The sequence below is a fragment of the Triticum aestivum genome, chromosome 1A (genome assembly GCF_018294505.1).
Source record: "Triticum aestivum cultivar Chinese Spring chromosome 1A, IWGSC CS RefSeq v2.1, whole genome shotgun sequence".
Taxonomy (NCBI): Eukaryota; Viridiplantae; Streptophyta; class Magnoliopsida; order Poales; family Poaceae; genus Triticum; species Triticum aestivum.
The window spans coordinates 387,271,893-387,286,110 of record NC_057794.1 but is presented as its reverse complement, the minus strand read 5'-3'; the positions used below and the strand labels follow the sequence as shown (position 1 = coordinate 387,286,110).

The following is a 14,218-nucleotide window of genomic DNA, read 5'->3' as shown; positions in this document are numbered from 1 at the left end:
AGCACGTGCTCCCGGGCCCCAAAAAAATATTTGATATGTTAAAAAAATCAAGACAATTTTTTATGTGTTTTTGATCACATCCAAATAGTACCTGCAAATTTTGAGACAAAAAGGTTAAGCATTTTGGCATGTGCAAAAAAACATATTGAACCCCAAATTTTGTTTTTTCACTGACGAAATATTGCTGCTCCGATTCGCATGAATTTTTTTAAGCATGCTTGCGACACTAACACGAACATTCATAAAAAAAACAGAACTTTTTAAAAACATTTATTATTATTTTTCGTGCTAGTGTACCATCCTCGGGAGAATGTCATGCGGAAGCCAACATTCGGTGAAAACCATTGAAAACCACAAGAAAAGGATGATTAAAGTTTCGAAAAAAATTGAAAAAAATACGGGATGTTAAGAGGATGATTACCTATGTGTGGCAATAAAACATCACCCTTTTAATATCCCGTATTTTGTACAGATTTTTTCAGAACTTTAAAATATGGTTTCCATAAAGTTTTCGTTGAATATTGGTTTCCATATGATACCCCCCTACCCCCCCCCCCCCCCCCAAAAAAGCCCAGCCAGCTCATTTTTAAATAAAAAGTGGGTGCTACCTAATATTGGCACTATAGAAGTAATCAACTGTCACTATAGCAGAACACAGTTCCAGTTAGATGCTCACGTCACATTTAGCAGTTAGGTAAGTAGTTTCGTCATGAAACAATACAAATGACTGTCGTCACTCTTGAGAAAACAATGATTGGTCTTACTTTTAAAAATCTCTCCAACTCCACAAGGACGTTAGCTTAGCGAGGCTGGAGACCTTGTCTCTCCGGTGTGTAAACAAGTTTCAACTCATGCATCATGTGTCACTTCTATGAGCCCCCTTCTCGGCGAAATGAATTACGCGCATGTAAATAAAGTCTTAATTCTCTTGTCACTCTTTTATTGAAATAAGATGGTAATTGAGCATCTTAGATGTGTCATTTTATTTTTATTTTGGCACAACCAAATTTTGGAAAAACTACAGTAGATAATCGATATCGATCTTCCTTTTTGTTTCTTCGATCGTTCGAGCTTTGCAGGAAGCTGAGTTATTAGTCGAGGAATGGATAATCGGTGTAGCCCATGACAGGGTCAGAGGTATAGAATGCCATCCTGTCATAGTCATTGAGCGGCGCATTGAGCTCGAACCTCCTTGGTAGGTCTGGGTTTGCTAGGAACGGCCGCCCATAAGCGACGAGGTCAGTGTATCCCTCACCGACCACCTTGTTCCCCTCCTCCCGGTCATACCCTCCGTTGGCGATGAAGGTGCCATTGAAGGCCTCCCTAAAGGGCAGAAGGCGGTGCGGGACTTGGCGTCGGCCATCGACGTGCGCCATCCTTGGCTCAATCATGTGGCAATAGAGGATGCCATAGTCATTGAGCTTGTTGACGAGGTGGAGGGCGAGAGCCTGAGGGTCCGAGTCATGGCAGTCCATGTAGTCGGTGAAGGGAGACAAACGGATGCCCACGCGGTGGCCGCCCACCTCCCCGACGACTGCGTCCACCACCTCTAGCGCAAAGCGACATCGGTTCTCGCGGCTGCCACCGTACTCGTCGGTGCGGTCGTTGGCGCTGTCCTTGAGAAACTGATCGATGATGTAGCTGTAGGCGCCGTGGATCTCAACGCCCGTCAAACCCTACATGCATGCACATAGATCAACCAAAGGTTGCTTGGACAGAGTATGATCGAACTCTAGTAAGTAGTAGTACATGAATGGCCCACAAAGTGAAGTAGTATCGGTGAGTAACACGTACCAGCTGTGATGGCGTTCCTTGCGGCTTTTCTGAAGTCATCGACGACATTGGGTATCTCGTCCTTTGTAAGCCTCCTCGGAGGTGAGAACTCCTCGAGACGACCGTCAGCGCTCATCTGAGGACTCACTTGCTTGTCGGTGCTCGATATCGGCGCCTGCCCATTCGGCTGTAACTCTATATTTTCGAACAATCAACACAAAAAATCAAACGTACTACTACAACCAAACATACTTGAAAAATCAGGAGAACGTAGGAGAGCCATTACTGTAGTTTGAGACGCGTCCGGCGTGCCATATCTGGCAGAAGAAGAGCGCACCCTTGGCATGCACGGCATCGACCACGGGTTTCCACGCGTCGATCTGCTCCTCCGTCCACACGCCAGGGGCGTCCTTGTACCCCTGTGCCGTGTCTGACACACCCGTCGCCTCCGCGATGAGCAGCCCACCCTTGGTCGCCCGTTGCGCATAGTACACCCCCGCGTGCGGCTGCGGCACGTTGCCGTAGGACCGCTGCCTCGTCAGTGGCGCCAGCACAACCCTGCACAAACGCAGTATGGATGAACAAGGCTGCACGACTTTTGGCCGGGTGCACCAAACCATGTCCGCATCAAGATTGACGAATTTTTCTTGTTTGCTGATATATCAATATTATTTCAGGCAGATTTGGTCAAAAGTTAAAAAAAAATCAATTTAGGGATTTTTGCCTGAAATTTTCAGGCACAGACAATTTGGTAATCCTCGTCGAAGCTCAATGAAATTCCCAGGAAAAAAATCCAGACGCATGTGCATGATCGATCTATCATCAGAATAACAAGAAAAAGACCCGCAAAAAGAAAAGAATAACAAGAAAAAAGAACTTGAGCTACGATGGCATGAAGGGAAACTGTGCTGGCTGGTTGCAATGCCTGTGCGAGAGGTCGAACTGGCCCATCTTGTGCGGCGTCAGGAGAGGAGGCGCCGGCGTGGACTCCATGGATCGATGGATGTTGGTTCCTGTGGCCGAGTGAGTGATGTGTGTTTGGTAGGTTGGCTCCGAGTGAGTGAGTGAGTGCTGTGGAGGTACTCATTTTATAGAGCGGATGCGATCATACGAGGTACATATATTAAGATAAGAATACGATGCGATGGTGCATGGAGGGACCCGGCCGGGTGTTAATTAAGATAGTTTTTTTAGACAAGTTAATTAAGCTAGGTGAAAGCTCCTTTCTGCGCCTGGGCCCCGGACGGCTGCTAAGCGCACTTTCTCTCGTCCCTCGTATAATAATCCTCGGTGCAAAGATGATGGACGAGCATCTTTCTTTGGGATGGAGAAATGATCGATGATCAACATCGCAGCGGCCTGCTGTAGGTGGGCGGCGAGGAGGGGCAGTTCTCGTTCATGTTGGCGTACGGCTGGATGGTGTTGTACTCCGGGAGCTCCATCTTGTACTCCCCGAGGATCTGGCAGAAGGGCAGCCCGTCCGCGTCGCCGTTGCACCACCCCGGCAGCCTCGTCCGGTTGTCCTCGAAGATCCTCAGCGTGTACGCGTCCCGGATCTAGGGGAAGAAGAAGAAGCAAAGCACTTGATCAGCCGAGGTCAGGAGCAGATAAAAAGGGCATGCAGCTTGACTGAAGCGGCCGGCACTCACGGTGAACTCCGTGACCTGGATGGACTCTGTGAAGGGAGCGAACACCCCGGCCGCCTTGTACATGGCGAGGATGAAGGCGACGCAGGTCGTCGACTTGCCGTCGCTGTACACCCACTCGTCCTGCTCCGGTATGGTCAGCAGCTGGTTGAAAGACATGCCCCGCCGCTCCGTCTCGCTGATGATGCCATGCAGGTCAAGTTGCTACACGGACGGGATGAAGCACATCATCGTCATATACTTGCTGTCAATTTCTCAGTCCTCTGTTCCAATATGAAGTGAAATGTATTGCAGGGTAGTTGATTATAACAACCTCAGTCCCAAGTCGCTTGTTAAGAGCCTCGTTCCACATGTTTGAAGCATAGCGTGGTTGTAATCTGGTCCACATCGACATAGCCGCCATTACCTGAAAACAGAATATATAAGATTTTTTTTCTTTTTTTTTCCGAAAAAGAGGTTAAAACCCCCTGCCTCTGCACCATTGCGATGCACACAGACACAACCATCTTTATTATTAGTTTTATTAGGCAGAGTACAAAATAAAGACAACCACGAGTATGAACAGACGAAACCAACATGACAGAAGACGAATCAAGCGTTCTAAAAGAACTATTATCATCTTTATTATTAATTTTGTTGTCTACCTCTATGCATTACTGTTATGCATAATAAAACTGGAACCAACACATAATGCACATAGCACTTCCAAGACTCAATATACCTACTCCATCCGTTCACTATTATAAGATGTTTTGGATATTTCAATATGGACCACATACGGACTGAAATAAGTGAACAAACACACTAAAACACGTCTATATACATCCGATTCAGAAAAAAGCTAGAACATCTTATAATAGTGAATGGAAGGAGTAGCTTTTTAGAATTACTCTTATACATCGTGAAGTCCCTCAAGAAAATGTCAGTGAAAAAATACCCACATGAATGAAGAAAAGACAGCATGAAGCTCCAAGAAGCAGCAAGAATTTTCAACTTAATAAGAAACTTAAAAAATTGAAACAATTATGCGGAAGGACTAGAGGGCAATGGAGATATACCAGGTTAGCATCTAGAGGTGGAGGATAATTTTCCGACATTGTATCAATCCAACTAAATATCATATTATGATAGCCATACGGTTTTCCGTACATGCTTCGGGCGAATTCCCATGCAGCACTTTCATTGAATCTGGCCCTCACGTCAGGGTGCAAGGGAAGCAATGCTACCTGTGGATTCGAGTCATCTTTGAGTGCCACTCCCCACCATTCATCCCATGGAACTATAGCAATAACTTCTTCACCCTATCATTGTAACATATAAAACCCAACAGAAACAACTTGTGAGGCCTAGCATTACACAAAATCATATATAATGGGCACTTTACTGCAACCACATGACAAATAGCAAATATACCGAAACGAAAAACTAGTCACTAGATGTGATTACAAGATTAAATTTAAAAGATAAGAAAAATGATACGACATGACCAAATATGCACTGCAAGATATGACCAACTTAACATTCTCGCCATGTAGTACCTTCTTATTTTCGTAACCTGATTCTGCAACCCAGAGAGTGCCGTTCTCATCTTTCAGGCAAACTGCGGTATGCCCAGCAAACGCACCAGTCACCCATTTCTCCAAGGTCTGAAACCCACCCCATCGCCCTCGAATCTTGGAGAGAGCCAAGAAATCACCAGAGTGCACATCCTCTTTCCGTATGTTGGAGGCCCAAGGCTGAGAACGCTTCTCAAATGAAGCCCCCATGTGCTTCTTAAGAAATGCCAAGTTGGCGTCCTGTCCCCAAATGGTGTTGGAAAACAGAGGAATCACATCGATCAGAGATAACAATGTCCCGAGCATTCCGGATGGCATGAGGAAAATGGCAACCCCATGCAGCTTCACCTAATCAGAGATCGATCCAGAGATGCCGATTGTTAGAATTTAGTAAGGCGAAACTAAGTGGCCATGTAAATAAGGAGAAATTTGAAAACAACCTACGTAGAGGGACGGGACGTACATATTCCATTTCTCCTGCTTCTTCCCACGATTTGATCTCGAAGGTGTGTTGATGTGCTCTGGTGTAGTAATCCCATCCTATCCTGTACGGTGTGGCAAATACATACAGGTCCATGCATGTCCAGCTCTGAGCCGAAGCAGTCTATATAGACCCACAAGAAATATTTCGTCAGGCAAAACTCGTCATATATAAGGGACTATGTTCAGTAAACGAAAACAAAAACATACAGTAGGAACCATGCATGCCTCTAATTGTCCATTACATTGACAGATTCGCATGAAGGTGCTTGCTCGCAATTTGGCGTTGTTATTGATTGAAATGATTGCAACTTGTCACTAACGAATGATATAACTCGTGGGCATCCTATTAGCATTCCCTAACATGCGAGTTTTTCTGTCTTCTTACAGAATCATTACTTTTAGTTTTCGTGGGAATCAACTTCCTTTTCTATTTTTAGCCCTTGTCGTATGTCTCGTTTGGATCACATTCACATGAAGACAATTTCCTAGCTATTTTTACTAATGAGAACCAAATACTGGGAATCCTATGGGAAATTAAAGCTGAGATGCATGCACGGTGAAATCAAAATTACAACATCAAAGTTGAAAGTCAATCAAAAGGCAATTTGAACCCGCAAAAAAAAATTCAAAAGGCAATTTGGAGGGCAATGTAAGGGGACCTTGAGGCGTAGGACGGCGCCGCCAAGGCCCGCGGCCGTGCCGTTGCTTCCACGGGGGCCGGGCGTGAGGCTGAGGACCGCCTCGTTCTCCGCGAAGCACGCGCCGCGCCAGGCGGCCGCGGGGCCGCCGGGCGCCGCGAAGGCGACGAAGGTCGGGAGGAGGTCGACGGCGCTGTGTATGGTGTCGCCCATGAGCGACCACGCTAGCCGGCGCGGCAGAAGGTCGCTTGCCGCGGCATGGCACCGCGGCGGGGCCAGGAGAAGGTGGAGGACGGCGAGCAGGATAGGCACGGCGAGACGTCGCTGCCGCTGCGGTTTGGGCGCCGGCGCCGCCATCGCCCGGGTGCCGCGGTGGCCGCGCCGGGCACCCACTTAGGCTGGTCATAGTGGGGAGTAACTTAGACTAGTAACATACATATGTTACTATATGTTACTAGTCTATGTTACTACCTTCATAGTGGATAGTGTTATAGGTGTGGTAACATAGTTGCCTTCATTTATTATTTTGTAGACTCATTATGCATTGGAAACCGCTATGTGATGGTAACATATTATGTTACTCTATTTGCCTCTCTCCTCATTAACTACTTGCCACATCACCATTTTTACTTATGTGGCATCTATGTTACTAACTATGTTACTCCCACTATGACCAGCCTTATCTATGCGCCCGTGACTGGAGCTCCGTGAGCGTCAGGCCATTTGCTGCTCTGCCGAGTCTTCGGCTCAGTGGTTTGTTTGCTTGCTTGGCCTTGTGCCTCGTGAATGGCCGCGTCGTGACGAACGTTTTCTTTTCTTCCCTTTTTCTTTCCACCGCCGCCAGCGTACAGAGGGAGACCGGGCGCACGGGAATTTTGGACCGCCCGAGGTTCGATCCATGCAGCGCCGCCGGCGGGGGGCGAGAACTCAAGCTAGTTGTGGCCCGCTGAGCAGTGGGTCCGGGGACACAACGGTAACGGACCTCGTGAAAATGACAACGTTCTTTACACTCACGAGAGTGGTTTTCCCATCCACCGTCCGTCGTTGCTTTGCCCTATACATACTCCCTCCGTTTTGATTTACTCTTTATATTAGATTTGATTGAAATCAAATTCCATAAAGTTTGATCAAATTTATAGAAAACATTATAAACATCATCATAACAAATTTATATGATGTGAAAGTACATTCAGTAATCATCTGCAAAAAAAGAATATTCAATAATAAATCTAATGGTATTGATTTGTTATCGTATATGTTAATATTTTTCTTTATAAACTTTGTCAAAGTTTTATAAAGGTTGACTTTGACAAAAACAAATATGAAGTCTAAATAAAAACGGATGGAGTATTTCGTTAGATATATTATAAAAGTACACCGAACGTACAAACCATCTCAAGCATAATAAAAATTACACCAAGATTCTGAGACCACCGAACGACCATTACTACCGCCAAAACGAGCCACCGACACGCCAAGCCTACCAAACTAATTGTGAAGGTCAATTGGTCCTAGATTTTCTTCTGCAACTCCCAGAACAACACTTGTTTTTTACTCAGGCAACATGACATATGTAATTTAATAGCAGCGACACCGTGGTATATGTGGTGGGAGAGACGCAAGTTCGTCGTGGTGAAAAGATGCATGATGCAAGTCAGATACTCTTATTTGTGCGTGCTCTAGCTGCAAACTATGCAGTTGTGTTGGCTCCAAAAGCAATGTTGAGGTTGGGAGGATGGGAGAAACTGCCCAGGCGACATGTAAAATAAAACATTGGATGCCCCCTTTGGTCATGATCTCCTCTCGGGTGTTGTTGGGGTAGTACTTTGTGATTCTTCGGGAAATTTTGTCGTGGCGACAAACAATAAGATTGATGTATGTGCGATGTTTTAATAGCTGAAGCTGTGTGGCGCTTCGCTTCGGTCTTTCTTTGGCACAGACAACGAGTTGCAGCGAATTAGTTATCAACTCTGACAATGCATAAGTTATTGAGATTATAAAGAAGGGAGGGAGATAGGAATCTCAGCGACTGCTACCACTTTCTCCTTTGGTTTGGAGGAATTTCATAGGAATTCTAGAGGATAGGATTCTTATAGGATTTTTTCCTTTAGAGCCCTTTGGTTCATAGGAATAGATTCCTATTCCTACATAGGATTGGTTCCTATCCTCCACTTTTCATAGGAAAATAAAAATGAGCCTAGACTCAATGAAAAAATTCCTTTGATGTCAACCAAATGACATCTCATTTCCTATTCCTACTCATAGGATTTGGGATACATGCCATCTCATTTCCTACAAAATTCCTATACCTACGATAATCCTATCCTATGAACCAAAAGAGGCCTTAGCATGTGAATTCCCTGAATTCCTTTTTAGGCCTCTTTTGGTTCATAGGATAGGATTATCATAGGAATAGGAATCTTGTAGGAAATGAGATGACATGTATCTCAAATCCTATGAGTAGGAATAGGAAACAAGATGTCATTTGGTTGACATCAAAGGAATTTTTCCATTGAGTCTAGGCTTTTTTTTTATTTTCCTATGAAATGTGGAGGATAGGAACCAATCCTATGTAGGAATAGGAATCCATTTCTATGAACCAAAGGGCTCTAAAGAAAAAAATTCTATAAGAATCCTATCTTCTAGAATTCCTATGAAATTCCTCTAAACTAAAGGAGGCCTTAGCATTGTTTTAGAGAGCATAATGTTGTTGCCTATGAGTTCGCTAGGAGAGGCTCTTCCAGAGAGTGGTTTGACGATGCTCCCTTTGAGCTCATTCCTCAGCTACTATATGATGTATCATGATTACAAGTTAATAACACAAATATTTTTTGTTAAAAACAATATACCATTGAATTCGTATGTGAAAAGAGTTTGTAACGGTATTTTTTTTAATATCATGCAACTCATATTTTAATAATATTATCAATGGTGAAAGACAACTTCAAAAAACATATTAGGCCATAAATATTTGAACGGAGGAAGTACATGTTATAACATTATTCGGACCAGCTCATAAAACACCCACATACGGATCCCAGAGCAGTACCTAATGGGACATATAGTAGGATATATGTGCTGTTAGAAACGCAAGACTTTAAAATACAGGAATAGAAAAGAAAAAAACACATAAATTAAATATGTTGTCTATTTTGAATTTATGTGGAAAAACTTCAAAACTATCATTTGGATGTCGTGTAGAAAGCACATGAAATATAGACACGAATAGAGGAAAATATGAGGTGGGACCTGATGTTTGGTTTCCTCCAAATTTTATATGAAGCATCCCAATCCATATATATCTCAAAGGAATGTAAGATATCAATCCTTGTGTTTCAAATGGCATTAAAGTTTTTTTTTTCTATGTAGATCCTACCATCTAACATTCCTAGTCACTCCTCCAAGAAAAGGCGGCTAGGGTTTCTGCCTCCCGTCGGCGGTGGTGCCGCTGATCTCCCATGTCTCCCGTGGCCTTAGGGCCATGGGTGCGCGGTGGATCCTGGCCCTTCCTGGAGGGATGACTCCATTTTCAGGTGCTTCTTTAAGTTTTGTTAGGGTTTATGTCCTGCTCAAGAAGACGAGACGACGGTGGCTTCTTGAAGATGGAATAAGGTTCTTCCCGCCTAGCCTCCGTCCTGATGATGTGTCTAGCATCGTCGGAGAGCATGTGGAGGTGTGTCTCTAGCGGATCTCGCAGGATTCGGTCGGTGGTTGTGTTTTTTGGATCCACTCGGATCTGGTCTTTATTCATCTTTGTTCATGCATCTTCAGATTGGATCCTTCCGATCTAAACTTCTCTTCACCGGCAACCCTTCTGGTGTGTTGGTCCTATAGGGTCTTAGCACAACGATTTGCCGACTATCTACTACAACAAGTTGTGGTCGGCTCCGGTGAGGGAGAGGCGACGACGACGGTGCGGCTTCAACTCGCTTTAGTGCTTGTAATTATTGCTAGGTGGTCTATGAATCTCGATGCAACTTTTATTATTTCTGGTGTTCGTTGTACTGCTATGATTGAAAATGAATAGATCGATAGTTTCCTGAAAAAAAAAACATCCCTAGTCCCCCCAAAGAAAAACTTCCTATATTTTTCCTCATTTTGAACGGTTCTAAAAAGGGACAGAGGTTCTAAAAGAAAGATTTTGTTTTTAAAGTGTGAAGTTGGGGTTTGGAAATTGCAAGGGGTGATGGGCTTGCTCGCACATGGCCCGTCCTTCAGTTTAGCCCAGCCGCCGTGTGTTCCACGAGTAGGCCCAACTCATCGACGGCCAGCCACCGGTGCTACCTCACTCCTGTACTCGTTTCTCCATTGCAATAGCTGTGACGGCGACGACGCAGCTTGAAAGGTAGTTGCCCGCGACCAACCCCCTCCCCCTCCTGTCGACGGAGGCCGACGCCGATGGCGAGTCGGCGGGAACGGAGGCTTCCGCCCGCACCCGCTTTCCAGATGGAGAACCCCTTCAGCGTGAAGGTTCTTCAGGTCTTCACTGGCGCCGGCGTCGGCTGCGGCGTCGGAATCGGCGTCGGCCGCCCCATCTACCTAGGTAATAAGAATCAAACCTTCCACGCGCTGCTGTTCCTTCTATTCTTAGGATAATCAGGATGGACATCGATCGAGTTCGTCACCAGTCGGCGGGTTCGGCATTTCGTCGAACAGCTGAAGTGGGTGATGAAACGGGGCACCCTGTCGAACAGTTAGTGCCGTACTGCCGTGTGTAGTTGTAACCGTGCGGGATTGTATTTAAAACGTTCAAGTCATACACCAGATCAAGATCAAAATTTGATGATTGGGAAGCACAGGGAAGTAGTGTCGGCTACTTAGTTCAAGCTTGCTGACAGTGGCACCGTGCACATCCACGCTGTACTGACTGTGCTCCGTGCTAGGAAGAAATCGACTAAATTTCAGTGAGTGGCTGTTGTTTAAGCAAATGGCTCTTGTTCTGGTGGTCAGGTATGATACTGGGCCTTCAACAAGTTATGAGTGCCACAAGAGGTGCAACCGATTCTTTTTCTGGTGTCACGAGACATGTTAATTCTGCTGTAAGTCACTCTCCCATGAGCGTATGCACGACTAAATTGATTTTGTATTTAGTGATTTTCTGGATCTGATTTTGCGTTTTAATTCCTTGTGCTCTAGCTAAGGAAAGCAGGGTTAAAGAACATTGAAGCGGGCATTGGATGCGGAGTTGGTATAGGACATGGTTTTGGGATAGGTACACATTGCAGCTATTCCATCTATTTAGCCATGTAAACTTTCTGTTGATGTTGTCCTAGAAAGACTGGTCGTGATTATTTTCAATTATAGTGGCTCATCAAGTAAAAACATCTTTAATCTCTTACCCGCTCAGTATATCTGTTCTTCTCTTGATGGCCACATAATAATGAGTCTAGTTGCCTGCACAGAAATCAGACTAAGGTTAGGATGACACTGTGATGCACCAATACTTCTATTATTCTTTAGTGTTTTCCCATTTTTGTTCACTGCTGTGTGGAGTTTTCAGCGCCTGTGCACACGCATGTGAACATTGCTTCAAAGATCTCTCACTAATTTGTAATATGAAGTGACAATGGAGGACATTCATCTTGATAGAACCTTCCATATCTAGCAGACTAGAACTCTCCCTAAGTAGTGTGCATGGGCAATTTCTTAAATTCCTGCAATGCTTCCTCCTCAATATTTTCTTTTTACCACAACTTATGATTCTTACTGTGTTCCTTTACATACATCATATGCACTGCAAACTAGTTTAGAATCATTAATGTTACATTGTGAACTGCCTTTCTGCACAAGCATGTCATCTTGTTTGCCATGGTCTTGAAGCTAAATCAATAAAGTATCTCTTCATTTTCAGGAATTGCCTTGAAACCACGAGCAATTCATGGAATTCAATCATCGATTGCAGTACAGACCTTAACTTTAATTTGTCCTGATTTCTTCTCTGTTTCCTTTCTTGTTGTATGAACATTAACAGAACAACTTTTTCTAGGAAGTTTTGTCCAAGTTAACTTCAAAGCTGAGGGATTCCAGTGGGGAGACAGCTACATCAGATCTTACCTCTGGGTCCTTGCCTACCAGTGGACAAACACCCAATGGTATGTCCATGGATCTAGAGGCTAAGGCATTCAAAAGCGATTTCCACCATACTTCAAGCAATGAAATATCACAAGTACAGCCGACTCATGAATTGCGTGACCAGAATGGGATGCCGCAAGAGATGATAACAGGAGGTCGAACTGAAAAGGTCATTGCCAACTTTCTGCAGAGTCCCCTGTTCCAGAATGATACAAAAACGGACATCAGGGATGCAGTATGCGCTAAAATCTCACTTCTATGTTCTTGCTAACATGTATCATACATATTGATGCACTATTATATTTTGCAGCTATGTCTTCTGCTGCTCAATTTGCTTGTGCATACATTGTTGTGTAATGGACATTATAAACACTCACTTTTTCTTTATTATTTTTACAGGCTGTAAATTTGCATGGGACGGACAATGTACTTCAGTTGGTGAGTTCAATCACATCTAATGCTCCTCATGCATACTTCTTGACTTTACTCTATGGCTCGCTAGTTCTATCCTTGTCCTTTCTGTCAGATGGGTTTTACTCATTTGCACCCAGTGTGGCTTTAAAATGATGTGTCTTACCTATTTAACGAGTAAAATATTACTCGCGTCTCAACTGACAGTAGCAGAATTGCTAGGGCGGTTATTGTTGCAAATCGTTTGTTTTCTTGTACGAAATGGTTTACAATTTCCGTCTTTCATTTCATAGCTCACTACTAACTAGTGATGCATTTCTTGCTTGTCAGGTGCTGAAGCACCAAAGAGTTATCGAAGAATTACGAGACGAGAATGAAAAGCTGCGTCAGGTGCTCATAGAGGAACTTAAGATTTCACCAGCTAAATTACAATCGGATCGGACAAGTGGAGTGAAGGCCTACTATCCATGCTCGGAGTGCTTTGACTGCCGCCGTCGAAGTGGGAAATCAAACAGATAGCAGTGGCATTGACTCTAGTTATTTGTAGCCAAGTTTTTGCTATGTTTTCCACTAGCTGAATCTTTCACTAGAGCTATAGTCATAGCTTTCTGCATGATATTCTCAACAAAAAATGGCCAGGCCAGCTATTTTTGCTGAGACACTTTATCTGATCTACGTTATGTTCCATGTAGATGGTGAAAATTTTGAAGCTTGATGTCTCTACTGGGTACAACGAGTGATGTGTGGCTTATCTTGCAATCACACATATAAGTTTGAAATGTTCTTCATGTAAACAAAAGAGATGAGGTTGTAGGAGCTAAAGCCCATTTTTACATGTTAAACGCTTCTGCAAAGAATATGGATATGTTCTCAGTTTAGGCCCCTTTGGAGAGCAAAGAAAAACTTGGAATCTTGAGATAATGCCTCACAACTCGTACTGGTGCTGTTAACCCAGAACAAGAGAAGAGAAACCCTTTGAAACACGGTATAACTAACAACACGCATTTTTTGGAGAAAAGTGTCATTTCAAGGTCAAAACCTGTCTGAAGCACAGGGGTGTCAGATGCCTTTGGAGTGGTGGACTTGTCTGCCTCCAACGTAGTGGACTCATCTGGTGTAGAGTAACTTCACGATGCATCCCAAACCCATAAAGTTGAAACGAGCCTAAAGTGTAGCGTCACGAAATCACCCCTCTGACCACAAGCATAACACTATCCTACCCCTCTCTTATCACTCAGATGTACGCTACATTGCCTACTCTTTGTCTACTGTGTCTTATCCGTGGTATATATTATGCCTCTCGAGTTCACCATCCACACCAACCCAAGCAAGTACCAAACAATTATGTTATAAGGAGCATGTGCGCTGGTACATTACAAGATGAATGTAGAGGCAAATTTCGACAACCGGCTCCCCCCACCCTTCTGTGGCAACATTGAACCCCTCTTCGTGGAAGGAGAATGCAGCTATCCTATTTATCTAGTGATGCAAGAAGTATGCAATGGCATAAGAGCATCTCTAGCAGACCCTTATATCGTGCCGAATTGTAAAATAACCGTCACTTCTTTTTGCGCCGAAAAAGCGGTCTGAACAAAGACCTTAAACGTCTCCGGGCCTTAAATTTTTTGAAGGGCTTGGT

At 44.2% G+C, this 14,218-nt stretch overlaps 2 protein-coding genes and 1 pseudogene across 4 annotated transcripts; 1 reads left to right on the top strand and 2 right to left on the bottom strand.

Annotated features, from left to right (window-relative positions):
- Window positions 1-890: 890 nt before the first annotated feature.
- LOC123052308 (12-oxophytodienoate reductase 1-like) lies at window positions 891-2,798 on the bottom strand (annotated as a pseudogene).
- Window positions 2,799-2,960: 162 nt separating this feature from the next.
- LOC123052300 (uncharacterized) lies at window positions 2,961-6,889 on the bottom strand. Its single transcript, XM_044475436.1, has 8 exons — window positions 6,775-6,889; window positions 6,118-6,488; window positions 5,439-5,579; window positions 4,958-5,323; window positions 4,478-4,720; window positions 3,733-3,825; window positions 3,423-3,623; window positions 2,961-3,329 (listed from the first exon to the last, which is right to left on the bottom strand). Exons 2-8 carry the CDS (start codon window positions 6,451-6,453, stop codon window positions 3,117-3,119), a joined length of 1,593 nt encoding a protein of 530 aa, XP_044331371.1. The 5' UTR covers window positions 6,454-6,488; window positions 6,775-6,889; the 3' UTR covers window positions 2,961-3,116.
- Window positions 6,890-10,338: 3,449 nt separating this feature from the next.
- On the top strand, window positions 10,339-13,358 carry LOC123052291 (uncharacterized). Of its 3 annotated transcripts, none has more exons than XM_044475432.1 (7): window positions 10,339-10,639; window positions 11,047-11,135; window positions 11,233-11,308; window positions 11,948-11,997; window positions 12,083-12,337; window positions 12,568-12,606; window positions 12,910-13,358. In XM_044475432.1, the coding sequence occupies exons 1-7, from the start codon at window positions 10,495-10,497 to the stop codon at window positions 13,096-13,098; spliced, it is 843 nt and encodes a 280-aa protein (XP_044331367.1). In that variant the 5' UTR covers window positions 10,339-10,494; the 3' UTR covers window positions 13,099-13,358. The 3 variants fall into 3 exon arrangements, with proteins under 3 accessions (XP_044331367.1, XP_044331368.1, XP_044331363.1); XM_044475433.1 differs by having other exon boundaries at window positions 12,083-12,403; window positions 12,568-12,594; window positions 12,909-13,358; XM_044475428.1 differs by having other exon boundaries at window positions 12,083-12,403.
- Window positions 13,359-14,218: the final 860 nt, after the last annotated feature.